The following is a 27,079-nucleotide window of genomic DNA, read 5'->3' on the forward strand; positions in this document are numbered from 1 at the left end:
CTCTCTTCTAGGCTGCTCTCCAGCGTCTCATCGCCCAGTCTGTACGTGCAGCCAGGGTTTCCCCGTCCCAGGTGCAGGACCCGGCACTTGCTCTTATTGAACTTCATGCGGTTGGTGATCGCCCAGCTCTCCAACCTGTCCAGATCCCTCTGTAAGGCCTTTACACCCTCATTCGAGTCCACAACTCCTCCAAGTTTGGTGTCATCAGCAAACTTGCTCAAAATACCCTCTATTCCTACATCCAGATTGTTTATAAAAATATTGAAAAGTACCGGCCCTAAAATGGAGCCTTGAGGGACCCCACTGGTGACCGCCCGCCAGCCTGACGCAGCCCCATTTACCACAACCCTTTGGGCCCTGCCCGTTAGCCAATTGCTCACCCATCGTATGATGTTCATGTATATATGTTTTCATGTATACCACTGTAGAATGAATATAGATACAATGAGACATAAATGCTGTTACATGTAGGGCATAAGAAAGTGGCTTAGGATTTTATGAGAGAAATAATCTAAATTCAAGACAAGTTATATTACCCATCAAAGCAGTTGCTTGTATAAAACACTACATCATAACTTGCTTGATATGCTCTTGTATGCTGAAATTACATTTTTTTTAACTGAACAATGTTCTTGGATCTTTTTCAGGGTTCAGCTGATCCTCTAAACAGTGCATTCCACCTCACATACAACATGGTATTGAACTTGCTTCGAGTGGAGGAAATTAACCCTGAATATATGTTAGAAAAATCATTCTATCAGTTCCAACATTACAGAGCTATTCCAGGAGTAGTAGAAAGTAAGTATTGCATGTTATACTGCATGTTATACTTACTCACCAGAGTCAGTATAAAAGATACTGTGACTGTGAAGTAATCAATGCTTCTTTGTGCTTGTAAGGGGTGTGTACCTGGGTAGTTCTTGTTTTGCCTGTGAATTGTTGCCAATGCATTGTTTGCTATTTTATTACAATTTCAGGAAGAGTAATTTCCTCTCCTTAGAATCTATGTTCATCTGCACTGTCAGTATATGACAAGAGATTTCCCCTGAGAGATAGACAAGAATGGTTATCCCACTGCTATTCTGTAGGACAGGAAGAGGGAGAATAATTTAAAAATTCTTGCAGCTTGTATGAGGTGCAGAGAAGAAAAGTCTTATTGTTTAACGATATATAGGACTCAGCTAAAAGAAGTATAATTCTATTGTCTCATTACAATCACACAAAAAACATAAGGCATCAGGAGTAGTAGAAGGAAAAAAAAAGTTCAGTTGAAATACAAAGCAAAATTCAGAGAGGATGGAGACACTGTTTGCATTCAAAAATCTGAGCCGTGATCTTTAAATAGTGTGTTTTCATGAGCCAAAGGCAGTTTCCAAAGAACTCAGCCAATGTTTGAGAATGAGGCCTCTCTGAAAATTTAACCCAGAAGAATCTTAAGAATATAAGAGGTAGCTACTTCCTTTGCCACCAATGAACAAGCAGTTCATCTGTTCGATTGTTAACTGAATGTCAAGAGACAGTGTGCACACGTGTGCATACATGTGTAGGGTTGGTAGATGAGCAGAGCTGCGTTTTTGTCCTGATTCTCTTAGCAGGGTTTCTGTCAGCTTGCAGGTGTGTTATTTAAGACAGTAGTAGTCAAATAGACTATGTATTTCCTGAGGACCTGCCTGTTCCAATTGGCATGCCTAGATCTTCATTCTTTTTCTGGCATTCCAGCACTAAAATTGAAATAAAGAAACTAAAAAATAACTTTTCAAAATTATTTTCTTGGATTTTTTTTTTAGTTTAGGCACTGTATCGGGCATTAGAATTTTGTAGTCATTTCAGCTTAAATCTAGAATACAAAGTAGAGAAGTGGCTGTTTGGGTCAATGTGCAAATTATGCCACGAGTATGAATTGCTAGCTTTTTCCTTAAAAAGCTGGCAGCTAAAAATAGGGAACACTTTCCTGAGTGGTGTCTTTAGTAGCCCTAGTGCAGTGGGATTTCTGAGTCACCCATATGCATTCAAATAGCTTGCAAGAGGGTGAGTTGGTAGAGAGGACAGAGATCTTAATAATGTGGCCTTTGTTTATGGTGACCAGTGGTGCGACCAGTGTGAGAGAAGGAAGCATGTTGCTTATAATAAGAGCTGATTTGCGTAAATAGGGTGTGAAAACACCGTATTTGAAGAAGAAAATTTCAAAGTTTCAAACTGGTGAAATCAGAGCCTAAAACAGGTTACAAACTACATTGATTCTCTTGAGGGAAGTTGTCAGAAGATGTCTTTGCACAACATTTGTTTCATAGGAGAAGGTTGAAGAGTGCTGGCACACAGTGAATACCCTCTCACAGATCTTTGCAAGGCTTTACGGGACTTCTGTGCAACCCTACAACAGCGATTCCTGAGCAGTGGAGGACCCAACTTACAGGGGAGGGTCAGGCTGGGTGTTAGGAAAAGGTTCTTCACCCTGAGGGTGGTTGGGCACAGGGACAGGCTCCCCAGGGCAGTGGGCACAGGACCGGGCCTACCAGAGTTCAGGAAGTGCTTGGACAATGCTCTCAGACACGTGGTCTGAATTTTATTTTTTTATTTTTCCTGGGTGGTCCTTAGGGAATCCAGGAGTTGAACCTTGATGATTCTTGTGGGTCCCTTCCAACTTGGATATTTTACAATTCTATTACTTCTATGTTTTTTCAAGCTTTTTAATAAATTGAATGTTTATTTTATTTTTATTTTTTTTTTAACTTCCAGTGTATAATGCTTAATTTACTATAATATTTAACAGGCACAGATTTCTAGATTTCCAGAAAATGCATTATTGTACACAGAAAATGTGTGTTGAAAGGGGTCACAAAATATTGGTTATGTAAATCTGAAAGAGAAACCTTGACTTTTAATTCTGTAGTTATTCATGTCCATGAGATTTTACTTTATATTACAGAGGTGAATAAACTGGAAGAACAGTACAACAAAATAGCAATCCCCAATGAAGAAAACGTGGTCATATACTACAAAATCCGACAGCAACTTGCAAAACTGGGTAGAGAGATAGAAGAATACATTCACAAACCAAAGTATTGCTTGCCATTTCTACAGCCAGGAAGACTGGTAAAGGTAAACTGATTTTTTTTTTTTTTTTTTTTTTTGTGTTTCCAGTCTCTGTCTCCCTGTGACATTTGCCAGCTTAATTTGTCTTTGCCAGTTTACCATCTTAAGCAGTTACATGTGTCCCACTAAGCAACTATTTTTACTTTTATTACATCTTTATTAAACATTCAACAGTGAAAGAAAAATAAGTAGTGTTTTCAAGGTGAATAGTAGCCCATGACTGCTATTGTAAATATCAGAAATACAAAAAGATGTGCTTGTTGAGATGTAATTGTGTGTCAGTTATATATAACAATTTCTAATACTTTCAGGTGAAGAACGAAGATGATGACTTTGGATGGGGAGTGGTTGTTAACTTCTCTAAGAAATCAAATGTTAAGGTAAAATATGCATTCACTCTGTTAGAAAAATATGTATCTTACCAGTTTTGTCTTATTTTCAGAAAGTTAAATTTCCTCTTTTCTTTGTGGTTTTGCAAGACAAAAAATCTGCCCTTTCACCCTAAATTTAGGAAAAAAAAAAAAAAGAAAAAAAAACCTCAGGCCTCCCCAGAGTCAAATGAAACACGGAAGATAGGACAAGCCCTAAGTCCTGTGTTTATTTTTTAATTTTGGTGTATTTATTGAAGAGATGCTTGCTTGAATCTGGGATAATTAGTTCAAAATTGACACTACAAGGTTTCAAAATGGTTTGTTTCTGAGACATCCACAGCAGTGCTGTCCTGTGATGTGCTATGTTGTTTAATCTCAGAAAAACTATGGAAGCTATGAAGGTTGAGAGCACAGGGAGATTGACATTTGGCCCTATGATAAACTGAGGAATTGTATCTGAGTCCTAAGAGAGTGCCTGAGACAGGAGATTGCTTGTCCCCTGACTTACTGCTGTGGAGTTGAAGGTTGGCAAGTTAAAATTCAAAGAAAGCAAAACAATAGAAATGTGGAAGAAACTACAGAATGCAGTGATGCAATTTAAGCCAGATTTGTTTTTCCTTCCCCAAATCCATTTTTATAGTTGGTCTCTGCATAACCCCAGAGATCATGTTTTGGTCCCCATTTCAAAATTGTTTTAATAGGCTACTCTACTGGCTAAACTAAAAACTAAGTTTAATGTATATTTTTCTGTGGTAGCATGTCGGCTGTAATTTTGGCAGTAGAGCTTTGGCATTAATTATTAGAGCTAAATGAGAAGTAGTCTTCATCAAGTTCTAGTGGTGCCTGTATTGTGTGGCACCTTTTGGTGCTTCTCTAATATATGTTCATCAAAGAGGACATGAGAAAAATGTGTCCATACAGAGCTTATTAAAAGAGATACTGTTTTGTATTTCCATCTTACCTTTGGAAAGGCAGATTTCTCTCTTCCTCGGGTTGGAAATCTAGACTGTTACTGCTGATGCTCAAATGTTTCTTCTAGACTGCTTTTTTCGTAGAACCACATGAGAAAGAAAACAGATTTCTCCCTCACCCCAGCCTTTTTTTTTGTAAAATTGCCAACTTCAGTGTCACTGAAGGCGTTTCTACCTGTCACATGTTACCCACATACATATTTTGCCTTCCCTATCTAGCCTGTCTCGCTGTAGTATAAGGCCTTTAGATTTGAACATTAGCTTTGGAATTACAGTATGTTCTGGAGGTGACGGCTCTGGCTCCAGCAGTACTTTTTTAGTTAAGCCACGCTACACTAGCAGCTGGATTGAATTTTTCCTTCTGAGTTCTGTGGAAAGAATGACAATAGGTGCTGAAAATCATGGAACTGACTTAAAGCTGTGTAACTTTAAAATCAGTATGGAAAAATGGTTTCTATGAGCAGAGGCAAAACAATGACTGCTTAAAAAATCTGTTATTTCCTTATTCTAATAAGTCTATTCATTCATACGTCCTGGAACATAGATGCATTTTCCTGTTACTGTTTAATGTAGTAGTTCAGTTTACTTAATGATTATTGGAAATATGTCACTATTATGCTGTATCATTAAACTTTCATCCACTTTTAAGCTGTGACAGTTCTTTGGGTTTGCTTTCACAAATGATGTTGAATTCAGTCTGTACTTCAGTTGTCTATTTTTCTAACGTAGTCTTTTTTCTAGTGAGGAATACGCAAAAATTAAGGGTCACGGTGTATCATTTCACTGATTAATTCTTCATTGCAATGTGAAAGCAAAAGCACTTGTCAGTTCAGGTTTAATCATATTTACATGGTTTTTCTAGCATAATTTCAAGATGCAGTATTCCACAAAATTGCAAATGGCACATTATTCTGAATTTCTTTGTGTAGAAAAAAAAAAGAGTTCTAGATTAAATTGTCTGATCAGCATAATTAAATCTGTTGCTGTAGCTAAACTTACAGAGAGCAGTATTGACAGTAAACGTGAGTGACACTTACACTCCTCATTTATTAGTAGGTTTGCGGCACAGTTACTGACAATAACTTTCTGTACATGTCCAGTTTGAGTATGTTCTGTAGCACGTTATGTGCTTGTGTTGGTTCAGTCTCTTCGTTCAAGTCAGCATTGTGCTTCCCATGGCGTTGGCTGGATGCTGATGGTATCTGTGTGGATATTGCTTTCAAGCACCAATTCAGGGAGCAGCAGTGGACTCTGCATCTTGTACATGGCTGCAGTGAGCGCCTTCTGCAAATGTAGGGCACAGTTCAGAGGAACATTTTCTTCCTCAGCAAGTAAATGTGTTTTTTGAAGAAATGACCTAGCTTGTAGAACAGGATAACCCCATTTTTCTGTTTAACTTACTACGACAGTTTCTTGCAGTACTTCTGAAAACCTCTTTTAAAGGTTGGATGGCTCCATCCTGTTTTGCGTGCAGTGAAAGCAAAATCGTGTGTTGTAGATTTGGAATGAAAAATAGTCCGCAGGAAAACTGAACTTAGTGAACACAGGATTTCATGAAGATTTTTCATCTCTTCTTCCCCAACCTGTATTTGGAAGGGGAAAAGCTTTTGTGTAATTGTTTAAAAGATGATGCCTGTCCTCAGTTCCACGTCTGTAATTCGGTTCTACTGGAAATCATAAAAATATTTTCTGATAGTAGGAGTGTATTGGAACTACTTCATTCCGTATCAATTTAGTCAAATAAATAACATGCATTTTTTTCTTCAATGCAGTGTATAACTAAGGCTACAGCTTTACAAACTATACTCTTTAGCCACCATATCTGCATGTTTATATTCTTTAAATAGATGTCGGGTGGTACGTGTACAGTTTGGGGTGTATAAAGACTTGGCAAGATGCAACTTCCTGGCTCCTGCAGATAAAATCTGCTGTTTGAAATATCTTTAAGTGATCCTTGTTGTGGGAAAAAAAAACCTTGAATTTGTAAACCTGTAGATGAAACAGACCTCCCTCCCTAAAAAACAGCAAAGTTCAGTACTGAGAGCATGATGCAAATACTTTGTGTTATGGTTACAGACGATGTAGCTCTTTATTAGTAAGCCAACATCTAGAAAAAAAGACAGAAGCACCTAAAGCAGCAGTTACAGTTTAGGTTACATTGGGATGGAGGGACAGGAGAGAAGTCATTTTTTTTCAAGTATATTTTTCTATGTGAGGGATCTGTTAATCCATACATAATCTGTACATATTCAGTAGATTTTATAATATACTGCATCCTTGAACTGATGCTCTGCAAAGACCAGTACCTCATGTTATGCCTGTAATAGTGAATAAAATCATGCTTTTTTCTTCTGTTCTCATTGATATCTTAAAATAATTGTTCTTCTTTGTCTTCAACAGCCTAACTCAGGTGAATTGGACCCATTATATGTAGTTGAAGTGCTACTGCACTGCAGCAAGGAGAGTTTGAAAAATTCTGCTACTGAGGCTGCAAAGCCAGCCAAACCCGATGAGAAAGGAGAGATGCAGGTTTGCTATTAATGTTTATTCTCAATATCTTATTATAAATTACTCTAAAAGATTTTATTTCCAAAGCATTTGCAAACTGTGGTAAAAGAGGGATAGATGCATCAAGAGAAAAGAATGCAGAGTTAGGTGTAAAGCTCCTAAATGCTTGCTGACTTCACTGAAGAGTGAACCATTATTCATATTGAAGAAGTTACCTTAGCCACATTTGATACCATATCAGAAATGCTTTGAAACTTAGCTTCTGTCACATCAAATACTTGAAACTGGAAGGTGATGATAACTGCTGTGTGAATATAGTTATTAAAATGACCTGTGTTTTATCTGCAGATAGTAAACATTTATAAGCTGTTTTCTGTCAAATACCTGTGCAGGGTTTTGTGGGCAGTGTACCTTTTCTATATTAAATTTGAGAATTTAGTTGGAATTCTGGTAATCCTTGAAGAGTCAATTTTAGCAGTGATATTTGACAGACAGTTTTTTAAGATACCTTTCCATCCCTTGGAACAGAAGAAGAAATATTTTTTGGTTTCTTTTCTTTCTCTTTTTTCCCTTATTCAGGCCCATTAGCTTTGTGAGTCTATTTCAGTCAAAAATAAAGTGGAAATTTTTAGTTAAAATGATTGTATTATTTAAAGTTTTCAGTTTGAAACCCTATCATTATCATTGTCAGATCAGACACAGTTATTCAATAATTCAGTTTTTTCAGATGCTTTTTCCACAAATTCTGTTTTAAGTTTGAAATACAGTACTGAGTATACTCAAATATATACTGAGTATATATTTGATTATTGTTAATCATCCTCAATTGTTAATATTCCCAGTTATGTTTATGACAATAATTTTCTGGTTTGGATTGTAAGAGTGATACGTTCGAGTAGAAAAGAGGCAAGGAAAGAATTGTCAAAAGTGATTAGAAATCATCATGTTGTAAAAGCTAAATATACCCATGGAGTCTCCTCAAGTGTTTCATTGCAGCACAGTTCAGTGCTTCATTGTGTATTTCAGTGGAATACAGTTAAGGAGTAAGTTCAAATCCAGTCTTAGTTGATATAAATACTGAGTGAGAGTACATTTTCACTAGTTATACCTACTTATTGCATTGGACTACAAGCAGTAGAAAAAATTAAATGTTTTTTTCCACTGACAGCCTTTCTCCAGACTTAACTGGATGAATACTGAGTTTTCATGTTTGGCCAAACTGACTTTTATTCTGTATTAACTTTACCTCGCTACTCACATTTTTCTGCTTCCCCATGCTCCTTTATCCGCTGCTGTGTCCTTGTTTACTCTGTTTCCCTTTTCCTTTGTGAATTTTTGCAATGGAGCAGTAATAATTTACTGATTGGATACTGCATTCTTTTTGACAGGTTGTTCCAGTTTTGGTACATCTTCTCTCAGCTATCAGCAGTGTCCGACTTTATATACCAAAAGACTTGAGGCCTATTGACAACAGGCAAAGTGTCTTAAAATCTATACAAGTAAGTTCCATTGGACTGTTAAAGCTGTCTGATTTGATTAGTGTGGTACACTTGAATACGTGACAACTATTTCTAAACAAATTTGTCTAAAGTTTGAGTCATTAAAGGTTTTAGAAGGGGTTGGAAACCATGGATGTATGTCAGCTGTTTCTCCTTGTAAACAGTCATTTTAAATTAATTTTGAAAACTGCTGGAGTATCACGTACCAGACTCTCACCTCTGCCTTTCATGTTCATATAACTGTAAAAGTTGATTTTTAAAAGTGTATTTTATTTTAGCATTACAGTCTTACTAAAAATAAACTTTTTTCCTGTTTTAGGAAGTACAGAAGAGATTTCCTGATGGAGTACCATTACTAGACCCTATTGATGACATGGGTATCAAAGATCAAGGACTCAAAAAAGTCATCCAGAAAGTAGAGGCATTTGAGCATAGGATGTATTCTCATCCTCTTCACAACGATCCCAATTTGGAAACTGTATACAAACTTTGTGAAAGAAAAGCACAGGTACAAATACAAAACAAGAAGCTGTAGCTATAGCTGTATCTTGCTGAAGAGAGAGGCAGTAGTAGTTCCCTTTCTTGTTTTTCTTTTATTTTTGCAAAGCACAATTTTGTTCCTTTTTAAATCAAGTAAAAATTAATGAATCTTAACAACAAACTGTCCAAATCTGTGATATGCCCTTCGTTGATAAAGCTGGGAAGTTCACCTGAAAAGGTTCTTCAGAATAAGTCATCAGGGACTAGAAAGTTACAGAAGTGCTACTAGAGTCCTTTTCACTCCATAGGCATGGCACGAACGTGGTGTAGATAACATGCTCACAGATAATTGAAACTGATCATTTTTAATTTGCCTGTGCAGAGCTTTGTTGAGGTGACAGGGCCTGCTAGCTTGGGGAGAGTACTATACAAACAAACCACTGTGCTGCTCCTTCCTCACTCCCAGCCTGGAAGCATATTTCTATAGAGTTGTACCCTACTGGAGTGAAACCAGTTACACACTAAAACAGCTCCTTTTTTCTGTGCTGCTCCAGAAGGCAAGTTCTCTGGGAGTCTTTCTACAGAAGTGACGTTAGTTATGTTATGGGCAGCACAGAATTGTTTGTGGCAAGACCCGATGGACCAAGCAGCCTTCCGTGAGGGTATCTGGGCAGTATACACTGCTGTCAGGATGTTGACAATGACTTGATGAACTATAAGACACTGGAGAAGCTGTAATTGCAGGAAATAATGTATTTGGTTTATATCTGATGGAGTAGTTCATGAGTAAGATGTAGTACTTGTTTCAGACAGTCATTGAGACCAAAGTTTCAACCAAAGATTTTTTCTGTCACTTTTTTTCATTTTTTTTTCATTCCCCTCCTGGGTAAGTATCTTAACTTCCCAAGCTTACCAAATTGCCGATGGATGAATGGATACAGTTGTGGATTTTTTTGTTGTTATTTTGTTTTGTTTTTTAACTTCATTTTAAACCTTATTCTCAATAGAGTTACAAAGTCCGTATATGTCCATCTACTGTAGTTCTGAGGCTTTAATGTATATTAAACAATGTCTTTAAACAGTTGAATCTGTTAATCAAGCAACATTTATGTTCTCTCCTTCTGACCCACCCCTAGATTGCTATGGATATCAAAGCAGCAAAGCGAGAGCTGAAAAAAGCCAGAACTGTCCTACAAATGGATGAACTCAAATGCCGCAAGCGTGTTTTGAGAAGGCTGGGGTTTGCCACATCTTCAGATGTTATTGAGATGAAAGGACGGGTTGCTTGTGAAATCAGCAGGTAAATGGTTGCTGTGCAAGGTGCTTATTGTCATGCGTACACACTTTGCTGTCCTTGCTGGAATTACTGTTTCATGTTTATGTTTTAATGTTATTAGACCATTAGAAGAAAGATTCTTATTAGACTACCCAATCTGTGTCACAAAAGGAATGTACTGATTAAAGCAATAAAGATGACACCTAAAGGACAAAATACAATAAATATTAAAACGTGGATGTTAAAGTGCCAGAAAAATGGCTATTTTCTTACAGAATTCAGGCAGTAGTATGTGTTGTTTAGTGTTACATGTTACGTGAGAGAATCATCTCAGTTTCTATGGTCCCACTTGCTGGTACTGTTAACAGAGTCACTCACAAATATGGGTGTAACAGTGATTGTCAGTAATTACCAAGTCACTGACAGGTTTAAATACAGCTTAATTGGTTCCATAGGGCTGTTGGAACAAATCCATGGAAGTGATGCATTTCGCTGTAATGCATTTAGCAGGTATATATATGTATTGAAACATATAATAAAGGTTCCATGGAAACTCATGAATTGGACTCAGTACTTCAGGGCGTAACTCAGATATCGAGAGAATTGTGTATTTTTATAAGTTACAATGACTACTCTACTGCTTGTCTTATAGATAGTCTAGAGAGGTGCTACCTATATATCTGGCAAACTTTTCCCTGCAAAATTTGGTAGCAAATGGGTGAGGTGCATCAGGATTTTATCAAGTTCCTCACCTTCAAGGACTGTTTGCTAATGAGTTATGTATTTATTCATTTAAAAAAGAAAGCAAAAAAACAAAATATGTTTTTCCCCATCCCGTGCGTTGTCTGTAACTCCAAAAATAAAGGTGCAGTTGTATCAACAATTCAATGCATTATCCAAATAATAGGTTTGGATTTTGTATCAGCATCATGCATTTCCTTTTTAGAATTTATGAAGAAGTCTTTTATTCTACAAGGAAATTGGAACGAATTTGTTCCTCTTACATATCTTGGAAATATCCAGTTGAATCTCTTTGATCAGCAGCATTACCAATTTTAGTCCTTTTCATAAACTGCCTAATTATCTCCTCTGTTCTTTTCAATTTCTTGATGTCCTATCTGATAAAAGCTGTCTAAAGCAACTGTTAGTATTAACTTTTATGAAGTATTAAGAGAGATTATTTGTAGTCTAGATTCATTGACATCACTCTGAAAAAGCTAATATATCTATTTTTGGTGTTCCATTAAGTAAAATTGAGAAGCTGTTGATTTTTACCTGTAGTCAGTTGCTTCACAAAACAGTCAATAGTACTTGATTTAAAAATTACAATTTGTTAGGTCTTTCTTCTAAGCTTCCTTCTCTTTATTTTAGTGCTGATGAACTTCTCCTGACTGAAATGATGTTCAATGGTCTCTTCAATGACTTATCCGCAGAACAGGCAACTGCACTGCTAAGCTGTTTTGTGTTTCAAGAGAACGTGAGTTACTTCTTGAGTTCATGAATTCTAGACATTACTGTCTACCGACAGTAGTACTTTTAAGTCAGTTCCAGCAATTGATCACAATGGTACAAGCCATTGCATATTTTATCATTTCCAAGGGGTTTCTGACATAAGTAAAAGCATTGCAACCTTAGGGCCAAAATCTCTTTCCTTGACAAGTGATGTGCTAACGGTTGTGTAAGAAAGCAGCAGTCTTTGTAACAAATCTGCAGCTGTTTCTCCTTCAAGCACTGAAGCAATATTAACAGCAGATTCTCAGCATACAACATGTGCTTGTGTGCCTGCCTACACACACACATACACCCAACAACCCACCCTTGTCTTTTAACAGATTGGATAATGTCAAGAAAATAATTAAGTCGTATCTGCTCCTTCTGCTCTGGTGTGAGGATATTTCTAATTGAGACATGCCTGTGCTGTTATTTGGATATTGCCCTTGACCTATTGAAGGAAATGGCAATATTAGATGGAATTGATTAGATGGACATTTAACATCTGATGCCTTAGTTTTCCCACCTGCAAGCTATATAGAAATTTACTGGCATCAGGAAAATTCAGTAGAAATAAACTTCCGTATAGAATTTCCATGCAGATGGCTAACAAGTTGTATCACTCAGGTTGATTTCAAAGATGAAAAGTAGTAACGCTAACAAATAAATCTTGTTAGCAGAAGGGATGCTAAGGTAAGCCATTGTTCATAAGCAACAGAAAGTTTAAGTATCAGAACAAAATACTGTGGTTCACACAGCAGTAGTACTCAAGTCTAAATAGGTAGAACATTAAAACGTTGCTGTACTTGAATAGTTGCATTTTCTTACATAACCATTCATGTTTAAGTTATTAAAATAAGTTGCTTTTTATATTCTGAACAAAAAGCTAGCAACACAGATAAAGTAGTAAATGCAGAGCATTTTGGCAATTCAAAGCTATTGAACAGCAAATAGGGGGAATTCTTGCAGTGTTCAGAAAGCAAGTACTTTTTTTCTTCTCACTGATGTGTTCATGAATGATTTGTTTCCTGGTATAATTTGAGAAACAAGCACTTGAGGGATTCAGTAGATTTAAGAGTGTTTGATAATAGGCTTGAGAAGTCACAGGAATAATTTAAGATGGCATTAGCATAGATTGTAACTTTTGTTTTTGCACCTGATTTGATTTAGGACAAATGTATGGGAGTGTGTGATGTTATTTAATTAAGTATCTTCTTTTTCAGTCCAGTGAAATGCCAAAATTGACAGAGCAGTTGGCAGGACCACTTCGGCAAATGCAGGTAATCTGCCTATTAGAAATCTGCCTCAGCTCAAGGTTAATGCTAACGTGTTTGAAGTTCATTGTACAAAAAACGCATGATGAGGACTTGGTTTTGGACGTGGCTGCCACTGATTGCATGTGGTTTTGCTGTGTGTAATAATAAGTTGTCTTGTTCACAATAAATCTTAATTCTAATTTAGAACGTGCCTTTAAAAACTGTATAAACTTGCTTACAGCACTGTAGCTGTTAGTGCAGGCACATCTAAATAGTGATGTGATCAGTGGTTTATTTTTTGGAATAATTTCACACTAGAAAGGAAACTTTGTCTTGTGTACAGTATCTAATACTGTGCAAACATTTCTGTTGGTTAAACGCTTAATGTGTTAAAGCTTATCGTAAATTTTAAATATTTTATTTTAAAGGAGTGTGCAAAAAGAATTGCCAAGGTATCAGCAGAAGCAAAACTGGAAATTGATGAAGAAAATTACTTAAATTCTTTCAAACCCAACCTCATGGATGTTGTGTATACGTGGGCAAATGGAGCTAGCTTTGCTCACATCTGCAAGATGACTGATGTCTTTGAAGGTATGTTAATCAGTTCTTCTTTGGGGGGATGACAGATACACAAAAATGTCTGAGTTCCAAGTAGCCTTATAATAGATCACAGACTTTCTTAATTCTGATATATTGAAGTGTCTGCATGGCTAAAACCAAGTGGGAAATTTGTTTACTATATATTAAAATTTATAGTTGCACTGCTGGTAAATTAGAACCTGCAGAAGACTTAAGGTATCTTAAAATTTTTTTTTAATTGCCCATAAAACTCAGAAATTCTCACCATTGCAACAAATGGTAAAGGTTACCTTTGCTAGTTAGAGCAAAAATACCACACTCCAAGTGCTTGCCATTAAGAAAGAAGTACAGCTCTTACACTTCTCATTACGTTCAAAGTATTTATTTGCTTATTAAGTTGAAAGTTCCTCCTGTTGTCATAACACTGACAGAAGTGAGAGGTGGCAACTGATTCTGTTTTGGATGGGTCATAGCAGCAGTGCAGAGCGGGTATTTGAAAAGCCTGGATGTAAGCTGTCACCTGGGCTAATTTTGTTCCTAAAATCGGAGAACTAGAAACTGTCCCTTCAGGAGGGGTACTCAGGATTTCCCATTATGTTGAAAGTAGAGTGACTTAAAGCCCAGGTGCTTCCTTAAAACACAGACCGTTCAAGTGAAGGTCCCACCAGAACAAAAACCTAATTTCTTCTTCTATCAAGTATGTTGAAAGTTGTGAAGGGTAGGATTGGTTCCCCACTCTTACAATTCTGTGTGTAGTGACTGATGCTGGAAATCCCTTGTGAAGTTACTCCTGTCACCATTGCCTTGCTTCTCTCCGATGCTGTGTACATGGTTACACCGGGGAGGCCTTAACACAACTGCATTCGTGTGTTTAGAAATCCACTTCCTAGACCCAGGAACCTCCTAAACCTGGCTGCCTGAGACCAGCAGGAATCCTGGCAGTCTTCTGATGCTGCATTCTGCAAGTGCCTCGTGGAAATTAATGTCTGAGCCTTACATCTGCTGCCAATGCATCTTGAGCGAGGGGAACACAAGAACAGCAGTAGCTGCCTTGTGTTTTTGTATGTCTGCTCTTGACTGTTTAGAATATGCAGGGCAGTGACATTTCCTATTTATCCTGTTTTGGTTAAGGCTAGTCAGTCCACTTTGTCCTAGTCTTCTGGCATGCCTGATTAGAACAGTGCAGGCTCCTTCAAAATTAAATCCTAAGGGTACATTTTGAGGTCAGTTCTTGTGGCAGGAATTGATGCGTGAGTCTTCCCTCCACCCTGTAATGGACTGATTTGTCTCTGCATTGTCCAGAAGGATGGGAAGCGTTCGGACATCCCTTGTCACTTCCCTAAATGCAGTGTGGTATTACTGAATCACAAGAGTTTGCACAGGTTACCCAAGTTGTCACAGTGAATTAAGAAACAAAAATAAAAACAAATGCAGGTCTTTATTTTGATAAAAATCCTTATATAAAGTATCAGTGTTTCCTGACTTAATTTCCACAGGGCTTGTTCCCCTGTTGTATAGGATTACAGTGCTCTTCTCTTTGCCTTCCGGGCAATGTGAAATGAGCAGGGATGAGTTGCTGAGCACAGGGAGCCCCGGCTTCACTGCTGTGCGCTGATTTCAGTAAGGAGGCAGAAAATGGACCGGGCAATTAGAGCTCACTGGAAGCCACCCACCACTTCTGCTTTTTTAACTTGGCTTTTCAGGAGCTCCCAAACCCAATAAAAAGTGTTTTTCTGGATGTCTGTGTTCTTCATGGGCGAGAGACCTGTGCTTTGTGCTGCCACCCAGGCTAAGGGGCCGTAGCAGAACTTTCTGCACAGGAACCTGGAGTTCATGGGTTAATGAAAACGAGCTGTCATTAAATAGAAACGTGTTGGGAAGAAATGGAGATCACTGCATGACAGCGGGAGAGAAGACTGGCTGAACTGAGCTAAGTGCCCTGTTAATCAGGTCCAGATTGACGGTTTTGGGGAAGCAAGTGTAGACAACAGGTATTCATGGTAGTGGTCCACGCATCTGGCGAGCACAGCTGCCTAAGGCAGACAGTTTACTGTTTCTAACATCAAAACAACTCAGACTAATTTAAAAAAATAAGCGGGAACCTAGTTCAGGATGACTAACGTGGTGGTCCTTAAACAGCAGACCTGTGCAAGTAGCATGTGTGAGGGAGGTCTTGACAAATACTTGCAAGAAAAATCTACTGCAAATTACCAAACCAAGTCCCCTCAGCAGAGAGTTAGAGGCTGCACAAGCATTAAAACAAAACAAAATCAGGACAGGACAAACAGTAACTTCAAGCAGCTGCCTGATGGGAAAGGGTAAAAAACAAAGTGAGCGAGGACTACGCATGGCTTAAGCCACATGGCTCTTCTTGCACATTTGTCCAGGTGAGTTCTGAACAGGGCTGGAGAAAGGTGTATTGCTTTGTGTCAAGGGGGGGCTGAAGGAGGAGGGGAGGGGGGCTCAAGGAGCTGAATCCTTCAGTGAGGTGCAAAGTAGTCAGTCTGTAACTCTTTTTACACAGGGAGCATCATTCGTTGTATGAGAAGGCTGGAGGAACTGCTGCGGCAGATGTGCCAGGCTGCAAAAGCTATTGGAAACACAGAGCTGGAAAACAAGTTTGCAGAGGGTAGGTATTTAAATCCCGCAATGTAAGTTATTCTATAAAGCACAGGAAAGGCAAGCCTTGGGGTTGCATTTTTTTTTTGACTAATTGACTTCATGGGAAGGAAGTCTTGCTCTCTGTATAAGGTAACAGATGTTAGAAAGCTTTTACCTAGATAAGTAGTTAAGTAGTGTTGTTTCCGTGTATGTAGCAAATGCGTGACTGGAAATTTAAGTACAATGACTTTCATTTAAGGCTTACAACTTATTACAGGCATACTTGTAACAAAATAGAATTGTAGATACTAATTTTTTTCTCTTTTTTGTTTTACAGGTATTACAAAAATCAAGAGAGATATCGTTTTTGCTGCAAGCCTTTACCTGTAACAGAAGGTATATTCTGAGGACGATACAAAATCAACTCCCACTTCACAGCTTCAGTCAAGACATTGGTTTAATTGTGTGTATTTAAACCACAATAATTTCAACAAGGCATGTACAAACAGCAGTGTATGTCATAGAAGTGTTACCACATTTTTAATAAAAATTTACAGTTTGAATACCTTTTGTTTGTTTTTTTCTAAGCAAGAGCTTGAACCAACAGCAATTTAAATTTTAGATATACATAACTGTAGTAAGTGTTACTATATACAGGAAAAGTGAGCATCCAAGAGCAGCAGCAGTCCCTTAAAGGCATTTACTTATATTACATAGTTGACTGATGAAATTGTTTTCCTTTCAGAGACCAAGACAGGTGAAGTGATCATTCTTCATGGTTGATGATTGCTGCCAAAGTGATTTCCATTTGTTGGCGTCTCATGCAGGGTTGTATGGGAATCTTCCTTTGGTTGAAACGTGCATCCTCTCACTTTGAAGAAGTCAGACACATACACCACCTAAATGAACAGATTAGCGTTAAGCTCTTCCTCTTGCAAACAATGGGTAAATGCTTGTACAGGAAACTATCTTTCATACTCTAACCTAAATTAACAAAATCTAAACAGATTAAACCACCAGAAAATTGCTGGAAGAGCTTCTGCTTTCAGCTGAGCAAGTGTTCAGTTTCTCATAAGCATCACTTATTTGCAGTTCTGTAAAAGCTGGTGGCCTTGATCTGATTCTGCAGCTTGCTGTTCCCCCACCCCCCACATCCTCCTTCTCCAAGTCATACCAGTACAGGTGCTGGGTACAGCGCTGCATCCAGTATAAGAAACCTTTTCCTGTGATCCTTTCCCTCCCTACAGGGCCTCTTCCCCTCCCACTGCACACCTGAGACCTGCTGAAGGTGGCTGAGGCAGCCACATTCCATACTGGGGGCTGATTTACCACCCACGTGCTGCTTTAGCTGCGCACTCGGTGCCTTTCAGCTTCCACTTCAGTGCTGAATTCACTCCGTTCAGTGCGCCATTCCCAGTTCTCCAACACGCTCATTTTCTGCTTCTGGAGGTGAACACTTCTTTCAGATTTATTTTTTTTTTTTTAATTTCCCTTATCTTTCAACTCCTCTTTGTTCACAGTAATGCCACGTTCTACTCATTCTTGCATAATCGAGCATCTTTTTAAAAATATCCTTTTAATCCCCAATACCTTTTCCATAATAGAAGTGCCCTGCACCTCCTTGGTCTGTGGCATTTCTCACTGCCTGCAACTCTTCTTAGAATTTGGGGTTGTATCAAAACCCTCCTTAACATGAAGTCATTAAATAACAGATAGCGAAGCCATAGCAGGCCTGGGAGACCATACAACCTGCACCAATTCATTCTAGCAATCCAAACAAACAAACAGAAAAATCAGTCTGAAAACAAACTATCCCTTCCAGGTAAGCCCCAGTTCTTGGTAACTTCACTGATTTCAACTAGTTCGTGTCTCTGGATCAGAAATCTCCTTAATCTGACCCTTCCCCCAGGCTGCACAGGCTCTGCCCTTTTCCTTAGAAGAGGTGCCTTGGCTTTTTTTTTTTTCCCTGCTTACCTCATATACACAGTTTTCCTGTTATTATACTTGGGATTTAGAACTTGTCTAGAAACAAAAGGCGTTTTATAGAGCCCCAGGTGTTTTTGTACTTGGCTGTTTCCATCTCAGTTACTTGCAAAGCTCGTGTCCTGGCACAATTTTATTTTGTCTAACAATGAAAAGAGCCCCTACTGCATCACTGGCCCAGAGTCTGCCTCACTGCCTGCAGCAGTGTTACTGCACCCAGCTCGAGGAGCTGCTCTCCCCACTCCTGAGCAATTTTCAAAACAATAGGAAGACAGAACAAAGCCCGGTTCTGCCATTTTGTTTAGAGAAGCAGCATTCAGGGCACGTGCAGGCACTCCAGGAGCTACTTACAATGAGTATAGCTACCAGCGCTCCCTGGATGAGTCCTGTTAGAACATCGCTCCAGTGGTGTTTGTAGTCAGAAACACGTGACAGGCCCACGTAGATGGATGCAGCAATCAGACCAAACTGTACGGTGGGACGTACAAGCCTTGCCCAGTCACCTTTCATCCTGGCTTGAAGGTAAAGCTAAAGCAAAAAAAAAAAAAAAAAAAAAAAAAAAAAAGAAGTTGTTATAAGATGCTGTAAGTACAAAGCAGTTACATTAAATTGCCTTCAGTCTGTTCAGAGTTGAGTTGAAATAGACATGACAACATCCAGAAATGTACCTCTTACAAACGCAGAGCCCCGTCTTGCTCTAGGCAGGAAGCACCTGAGTAAAATCCACAGCCTATGCACAGAGCTGGCCAACTTCTAAGCCAGCTTTTTAAGCCTTATTCCCAGTTCCAGTTACCTTTAGTACCACCAAAGTTCTAGCACAACATTCCAGCTGTAGTTACGTGTTAAAACCAACAAGTGTCATGATCTAGATCTAGGATCACATTCCTCAGCTGTCTGTGGTTTACTTCACTTAACCTATTCCCAGTCCTTTCCAGCTGCATACTAACCATGTTACCTGTCTGGTACGCAGAAGGATGGATGCAGTTTCTATGCAGTTTCCATTCTTTTTCTCTCCCCCTTGGCTCTATCTTAGATATATATATACACCTGTGATTTTGATGTGTTGCCCCAAACTCATTCCATGACACAAAAAAAAAAAAAAAAAACACAGGATCTCCAGTGTGTGTCCCCTCTGTCCTATCTACGACAGAGACCTCTTATTTCAGCCATAAGAGGAGCTTCTAACTGTCCACCCTGTAAACATCATTGGGTTTGCTCTGGAACTTGATCTTGTTAAAAGAGGCAGCATGGTTACTGAACTTACTGGGGAGAACAATGCAGATGGAGGTTATATTTAACATCGAGTACATCTCTCAATACCATCTAGGAACTCCAGGTCTAGTACAAATCCTTAATTGACAGTCTCGCAAAATCACAGAAGCAAACTAAGACGCAGACATCAGGCACTGAGACAACACACTGAGCTCCTGGCAAATCCCTCCGCTGCCAGCCCCAAAAGCCATGGCTAGCTTTAGAGGCACCGCATTTACAGTGTCAATATGGGCACAGAGCACGCTCTGTAGGGGCAGAGGTGCTACTTTCCAAAGTTAAACATTTGAGGAATGTTTGGTTGGTTTCTCTGAGTAACTTGCATCATGGCTTTGACATGCTGACTTTTTCAGCTATAAATGGACCGTCAAAAAGATCAACACTATCCATAACTGCTCCTCTTTAATAGCAAGGTCAGGATGAAATCAGACTCTGAAGAAGCTTCGGCTCAGCCTGAACTGGAAAACATTTTCCTTTAAGTAGCACTCTGCATATTTCTGGGGACCTTAATTTTACCACAAGGAAAAAGGGGAAACTGTTGAGGCACTTTGTAAGTTATCTGTCACACAGTTCTTCTAACGAAGGGTGTTACGCTGCTCTTACATTAATGCTACTTCTGGATGTACTTCAAGCAGACCAGGTGTCAGAGAGCCGAGGTGGGCCCTCAGAGCACATGCTGGTAGTCTACAAAGAGCTGGCTGATGGTTTGATACTGGCTGTTCTTTCCCCTTTCCCTATTCCCACTGAATTCTGCTGAAGGCAGCTAAAAATACCTTGCTGTAATAAAGCTTTTTCCATGTAAGCATTTATGGTAGTTGGCAGAAGCACGCAGTCAGATTAAGAAAAAGGGTTATGCAACTGCAGATAGGTGGGAAAACTGAGTTTCCTTCTGAAGGAAGAAAATGAGGCAAGCCTCCCAAAAATCGAGCTCTGAGAAACCATACCAGTCTGCACAACACCAAATTACCAATGAAGAACTTTGGATCTCCCCTAAGCAGCATGTATTCAGGGCAAGTTTCTGATTTTCTTTTTGCATTACAAAGCTGCAAGCTGGCTCTAACATTTACACAGAGGTCTCATTTGCATTGAGAGCAGTCTCTAGTCATAATTAAGACCTGGAGCTGCTTCACCACCTGTAGGAGATGCACGGTTAGCTACAGGCTTCCACCAGTTCTCAGCACTTCTTGCAAAGGCTTGCACAGCTCCAGCTGCAGAAGCTGTAAGGAAAACCCTCAGAGCCCTTCTCGCACCCCCTGCTAGGGGATGGATTTATGTTGCTCCAGAACCCAGCCTGTGAAGGGTGAGAACTCGCACCGCAGAGAAGCATCCGTGCGGCCGAGGGCGGCTGTGTTTAATTTCAGAAGCAGCAGCTGCTCCTCTGGTTACAATTGTGCTTTCTGGTCCTGCTCATTAGGCGTGGAGTCATTTCTCCTACAAGCCAGCTGCTGCAGTGGCAGATCCCGTGTTATTTTTGAACAGGTAACCTCACGTTCACGTTACTTTTAATGGGCTCGGGCAGTGGTGCCCTCCCCAAAGATTGTTCCTCCTACCCTGACTCAGACAACAGCAACAGATTGGGGCTGAAACAGGTCAGTAATGTTCAGGAAAACAAAGCACTCCGATGAAGAAGGAGCTTTTGCTTTCTGATTCCATCAAATATAAAATAAAACAAGCTTGATACCAGAAGTGTGCCCGAGAGCCCTGTACATAGCATTACGTGCATCATGTACTATGCCCTGGCATTGAAACGCATTCACACCGACTGCTGTTCTGGCCCTGATGACTTCTTCAACAGAAGCAGCAGCAGGAAACGTTAGGAAACTGCACCTTTAGGAAACTTCATCTGGCTAACATGCCTGCAATGCCTCTCACCAGTGTTTCACTTGTGGCTGAGAAATTTCCGTGAGCCCACGGATGCAGCGCAAGCATCTAGAGCTGTTCTGGCTGCAACATGCTCCCATCAGTTCGGTTACATTACCGCTGCTTCTTCCCTGCTATCCTGTTTCTGAGTATCTGCTCTTCCAGAAACACCGTTCAGCTGTGAACTATTTCTCCTCCCTGCTCCAGTTCCTCCTGTTTTTGTTTTTTCGAAGTGCACAAATAGATTTCACAGAAACACTCTTGTGATAGGATTAAATAATCACCAGCATTTCTTTCACTAGCTAATGCTTACTCTATAATGAAAATATGTTCTCTACACCACACACATCCTGAACACAAGTTTCTTCTTAATCTATGGTCTAGTACTTCATTTCTAAAAATACACACAGGAATGAAGAGAAACTCACAGCCACTTTGTGGCTTCTTGCAAGAAGCCGCAGACATGAATGGAAGGGTCTCTGCAACTGGAGAATTATTTGCTACTCAACATTTCTGGCATAATTTTCAACTATTTGCTCTTCCACCGAAGCAGTATTAATACACATACACATGCCTGCCTGCCTAATTTTAAAGTACGGTGACTATTTCCTAGACAGACTTCGGGGCTGTAATCTGCGGCTCCACGAGAGACTTTCCGAGCAGCTGACACCTCGCGGCCCTGCCTTCAGGGCACAACGCTCTGACATCTGCTAAAACCTACTCATTCCACCAGGGTCGTTTATAAAATATCAAAACTAAATATCTGAAAATTTCTAGGCCATCTTTCATTTAGTATCTTCTCAGCTTTGTTTTTTTTTTTTTTTGTCCAGAAACCTATTACATACATGTTGCAGTACAAAGGTACAGAAGATCCCCCTGCACTGCCAGTCCTCCTATGAGTACAGGAGGAGCAGAGAAAGTTTGGGGTTCTTTTGGGGACCTTTCCTCCACTCACTCAGGACGATTCAGTGCCTGCACATACTGAGTTGCCCTGTCACTGACTGAAAGTTGTTCTCTTTGACAGGATTTTCTATTTCCTGGTATGAAGAGGCCTTGTTAATCACACTCCCTATAGGTGCCTTGTTGTGATAAAGAGCTGGGGGAAAAAGAAGAAAGTTGCAAAAGATCAGTTTTCCTATGAAATTAGTCCCACTTCGAGACCACAATAGTCCAATATAAACTTGATAAAAGCAAGTAAATAGAGCACTAGTCGTGGTTAATCTTCGTCGTCACAGTATCTCCCAGAGCACTAAGAAACAGCCCCATTTGCTATTAATTTATTTGCCCTGTTAGCGGGCACAAGGTTCTACTGCAGTTGTAGTAACTCTCTGGCTCCACGACTGACGACAGGTAGAAAAGCTTCTTGAAAGCAAATCAGCTGGCCCAAGAAGTCCCAAGAGCCACAAGGAGTAACCGGAGTTGTGGAAACCCACCATGAGGATTTTTTCCCAAACCAAGCAGCTCTGAAATAGCTACACATAAGCCACCTCGAGTGTGTGAACACATGCATGCGGTCGGCTTTGGGATTTCTGGGGCGAGGAGAGGGGGTAAAGAGGTAGCGTGTTTTGGGTTTGTGCTGCTAATGATGAAGGGATGGAAGGAAGAAGAGAAAGCACAGGAGGCAATAGTGCTGCCCTTTAGACTTAGAAAAAGAGAACCAGCAGCCTCAGTAATTATGATTAAACATAAAGATTTGGGGATAAGAACGTAAGAATAAACACTGACAATCCAGGCACATTTGTAGGATGGGAGGAACTGTGTTTCTATGGACACCCCAAGGACAGCATCCTCCCTCCATCCCCTGATGGACGGGGTTTTCCATCAGGAAGCTTTGTGGATGCACGGACAGCCGAAGCAGCAGTCCACCTTCAGCTGCCTTTCTGTAAGGGGAGGGTACCCCAATAACTTCCTTACTACCAGCTTACACACGACAGCTTGCAGCCCAGCATTTTCAGTGCAAGCTGTTGCTCACACGCAGTCCTCCAAGAGAATGGAAAAGACAACACATGCACCTGGGTCCTTGCACAATGATAAATAAGAAGCAACAGAAAGTGTTCACAGACACGTGGATGGCCTGCTGTCTTCCTGTCCCACGCCTGCTCGATAATCCAGATAATAAGACCTCTACCCTGCCTGCACTAGACAACACCGGGGTAAAAGTTCCCCCCCTAGGTCACATCTTCCAGGCTTTCCACTTCTGTGGAGGTTTGCAGAATAGCCCTTCCCTTTTGCTTGTTACAGGAAACTCAGATTTTCCTTTGCATGAAAGCTGTTTTGTACAGGAGCTATTATTCATATTTCAGCTAGCACAAACCCTGGAAATCAGAGCAGTATAAGAAATCCAGGAAACTTGAGTAAAAAAATCGCCATTCTCAGCACAAAAGTGTCCCAACAGAAACAAGATGTGCTGAGAAACACTGCAACTGCCACAGAGAGAGGCGTGCGGTTATGTGAGGGCACCGCATGCGAGTGCGACAGCTCCCTCCGTACCCAGGGCACTGACATGGACACAGAGCCCCAGGCACCAACCAGCAAGACCCTGCCTGCAAACCAGGAGTCACACTGCAGCCTGTCTGATGCAAAGCTTGGATTAACACGGACAGCACCTATCTCCTGTAGTTCTAAGCAGGAGACACAACACAAACGGTTTTTATTATTTATAGCACCCCAGAGATGTCGCAGAATTCATGGATCATTTGTGAGTTGGGGCTTTTGCTTATTTGCTTTAAAACAAAACCTTAAGAGACTTCATGGTTTATTTTGCCTTTTTAGTAAGAACTCATTTTCTTAAAAATACACATTTATGACCTCTGGCTTACCTGCTCCAGCATTTTATTTTGAGTGTGCAGAAATGAAGGAGAAAGAACTCAGAATTATTTCTCCCCCTTCCAGAGAAGGAAAAGGACACAGGTCTGCACTTCCTTCAACGCAGGGATATACCTGGGCTGCTGTTGGCCCACCCCTCTTACCTTTAACCACGTTTTCCATGCTGACACGCCAGCAACAGCTCTGATGTTCAGAGCATGGTGAGCTGGTCAGGGGGCTGACCCATGGGACAGATGAATTCAGGAGCTAAACTCGGCCAGATTAGATAGAAAAGGCAATGTCTGTACTAACCTGGCTGGTCTCAGACAGCTGCCATCAAAAGGCATTTGATACTGAGAGCTGCCTCCCGTGCAGTGGGGAAACATCCTGTCATTTACCAGTTCAAAAGCCACGCTCATCTACTTTACAGAGATACTTCCCAGCAGATAAGTGATAGCACCAGTAGTAGTAATCCTCCAGCCTCAGCTTGGCTGTATGCTGCAGAAATCGCTGTTTGCTGATACCATTTTTACCATAAAGCAGGGTAAATGGTAACTTTTTGTTCTGCTGTAAATACTAACACTTGGCCCTTTTATTAGGAAAGAAACTGAAACAAGTGTTTTTCTGCTGTACCTACCAAGTTATGGAAGCCTCAGTGGAAGGAAAGCACTGCAACGCTTTTATCTCTGTCCCACAGGAGCCACTTCACAGCAGCCTCGGCACTGCCAACAGCCAGTTTCCAAGCACACAATGGAGAAGGCATTTGGCTTCATTCGCTTACCACAGAAGAGCCTAAGTACTGATATTAAGCGTGTGCTGGAAGGGCATAGGAGTAGAAGCACAAGTGCCTTCATACTTGAGCCTCACAGCACGAACAGTTGTCCTTTATTTCTTCATCTCTGCTTTGAGCAGCGTGCTAGGCTCAGCCCAAAGCAGCAGCCAAAATGCTCTCGGTAGGAAATGCCTCTCCGTTAGCTGCTGAAGACTGGGTAGTGCTCAGCTTTCATGTGGGCAGGAACATATTAGGGACATTCATGGCTCTGTTCAGCAGCGTTTGGGAAAGTGAAGAAACACTGCTAAGCAAACAGGCATACCTACAACGCTGTGTTAACATGCAAGCAGGGCTCGGGAGCCTTTGTTTCACTCAGCCTCCAGTCCCAACACAAACAAGATTTCAAGCCCAAAGTTTGACTGGCGCATTTAGTAGCATAAGTACAAAAAATAAAAATAAAAACAGAACAGCCTAAACCCTGCTTCCATTTGTGTTTAGCACACGTCCCCTCTCTGCTAAAGGAGTGAGCTGCGAGCCCGGGTCACTGAAATGCCAGTCACTCTCCAGCTCTTCTACAATTTCCCCTTTCCCTGGGCACACAGGATGTTCTTTCCCAGCGAGCTGCGGGAGAGCTCGCAAGCAACTCGAGTTACCTTCTGCAGAGACCCCTCACCGCCTCCACCCTGGGCAAGGCAAACACGCTGCCCTCCCAGGAATAGCACAGCATTTCGGCCAGGTCCCTGCAGCAGGGCTCCACTCCTTATGCTGACAAAAATACAGAAGAAAACAGGAGCCTATCCTAGAAGCGGGCTGAAAACTGAGGCCAGATTGCTGTAAGGGACACGGCATCATAATATCCAGTTTAAAAAGAAGAAGCAGCAGTGATCTATAACATAAAGATAGGAGTGATGCACGCTATTTAAGCAGGCAGATTAGAGTTATTTAACATTCCCTGAAGCTACTCAGAACCCACATTTCCGTGTTGCCATTCTTTCATTCTTTAGAGCTTACCTGTTATTTCATAAAGCATTTATCTAATAAATGCTTTATGAAATAACAGGTAAGCTCTAAAGCAGGATGACCACGTCCCTCCTCCTCCTCACCCCGCAGGTGAGCGGGTTTCCTTTCTCAGGGCCAGGTGCCCAGCTCTGGTTTGCCACAGGCAATGCCCCTGCGTCTGTTTTCATGCCAGATGGTCACACGCAGCGAGCTACACGAGATCAGTTCACGTAGACTCTGTGCACCAACACTGAGAGTACAGAGAAGGTAGCAAAGCCCGTGCTCATTGCCAGTTCCTGGAAAAGGCTTTAAGCTCCATGAAGCTGCTCTCAGTTAGGGGGGTGTTAGTTGACGTGGTATGAGGCAGTCACTGCTTTTACTCAGACAACCCTTTAGAAGCCCACCTGCCGCACGTACAGAAGGCAAGCAGTGTGAAGGTAAGGAGTTAGGAAAGGAATATTAAGTAACTGTAAATGCTGGGGAGCAAAGCTTCCCAAGGGTCAGGAGCCCAAATTACATACAAGGAAACATTGCCGTTCCTCAAGTTCAAAGTTTAGCTCTGCTCTCTAAGCCTGCCCCACAAACCAAAAGACAAACTTAGGAAAAATGCTGTGAATTCTCAGATGCGTCTTGCCTAAGACTGTTCATGGGACACGAGATTCTTCCACATCTCCTCACCTCATCCTAAGCGTAAATCACGTATGCCCAGTTTGGAATTTTAGACCCTCCAGCTCCTTCCTATCCTTCCTTCCCTGCAGTTCAGATTACCATCTTTTTCAGCTAGCACTCTTCCCAGCAATCCCCTGAGCACGATTCCCTGTAGATGCTCAGATCATACATTTTTCTGCTATAGATACCTGACGCAAGACGATGAGACCATCTAGTTAACAGGCTTGCTTCTGGGGAAAGCCTCTAGGACACAAAAGTCTGAAGATGCCCAAGAGATCTTTAAAACCACCACCATCACCACAAAATCCTTCCCTTAAGGATAAAGACTGAGCTGCGGGGTATTTCCAAGTACCCTGCCCTCACTTTGGGACGGGATTTTCACCACAGGAGTCTGCTTAAAGCTGCAGTTTTCCCTTCTGACACCAGGGGAGCCGTGTGGTCACAGCTCAAATACCGGAGCTGCCACTGACCTGCATTTTTTAATTATTTTTTTTCATGTCACCAATGGTTTGACCAGGGCTCCCTGCAGAGTACTATGCCCCTGTAACCAGCACAGCACAACCCGTGCCAGTCCCTGTGCTGCCTTATGGCTGGGCT

At 40.8% G+C, this 27,079-nt stretch overlaps 2 protein-coding genes across 3 annotated transcripts in view; one reads left to right on the top strand and one right to left on the bottom strand.

Annotated features, from left to right (window-relative positions):
- Nucleotides 1–16,601, top strand: part of MTREX (Mtr4 exosome RNA helicase) — a 46,926-nt gene extending 30,325 nt beyond the window's left edge. Inside the window, exons 16-27 of the mRNA XM_082783222.1 lie at nucleotides 648–798; nucleotides 2,927–3,099; nucleotides 3,405–3,473; nucleotides 6,836–6,964; nucleotides 8,332–8,442; nucleotides 8,762–8,950; nucleotides 10,059–10,222; nucleotides 11,570–11,675; nucleotides 12,913–12,969; nucleotides 13,374–13,536; nucleotides 16,049–16,153; nucleotides 16,463–16,601. Coding sequence (XP_082639348.1) covers nucleotides 648–798; nucleotides 2,927–3,099; nucleotides 3,405–3,473; nucleotides 6,836–6,964; nucleotides 8,332–8,442; nucleotides 8,762–8,950; nucleotides 10,059–10,222; nucleotides 11,570–11,675; nucleotides 12,913–12,969; nucleotides 13,374–13,536; nucleotides 16,049–16,153; nucleotides 16,463–16,515 — 1,470 coding nt within the window. The 3' untranslated portion in view covers nucleotides 16,516–16,601. The remainder of the gene's footprint in view (nucleotides 1–647; nucleotides 799–2,926; nucleotides 3,100–3,404; nucleotides 3,474–6,835; nucleotides 6,965–8,331; nucleotides 8,443–8,761; nucleotides 8,951–10,058; nucleotides 10,223–11,569; nucleotides 11,676–12,912; nucleotides 12,970–13,373; nucleotides 13,537–16,048; nucleotides 16,154–16,462) is intronic.
- A 49-nt stretch (nucleotides 16,602–16,650) lies between these two features.
- Nucleotides 16,651–27,079, bottom strand: part of PLPP1 (phospholipid phosphatase 1) — a 59,092-nt gene continuing 48,663 nt past the window's right edge. For both annotated transcript variants that reach the window (XM_082783223.1, XM_082783224.1), the window contains exons 5-6: nucleotides 18,460–18,636; nucleotides 16,651–17,024 (exon numbers count right to left, since the gene is read on the bottom strand). In XM_082783223.1, coding sequence (XP_082639349.1) covers nucleotides 16,899–17,024; nucleotides 18,460–18,636 — 303 coding nt within the window. In that variant the 3' untranslated portion in view covers nucleotides 16,651–16,898. The remainder of the gene's footprint in view (nucleotides 17,025–18,459; nucleotides 18,637–27,079) is intronic.

Source organism: Aythya marila (assembly GCF_965140915.1).
Source record: "Aythya marila genome assembly, chromosome: Z".
NCBI lineage: Eukaryota > Metazoa > Chordata > Aves > Anseriformes > Anatidae > Aythya > Aythya marila.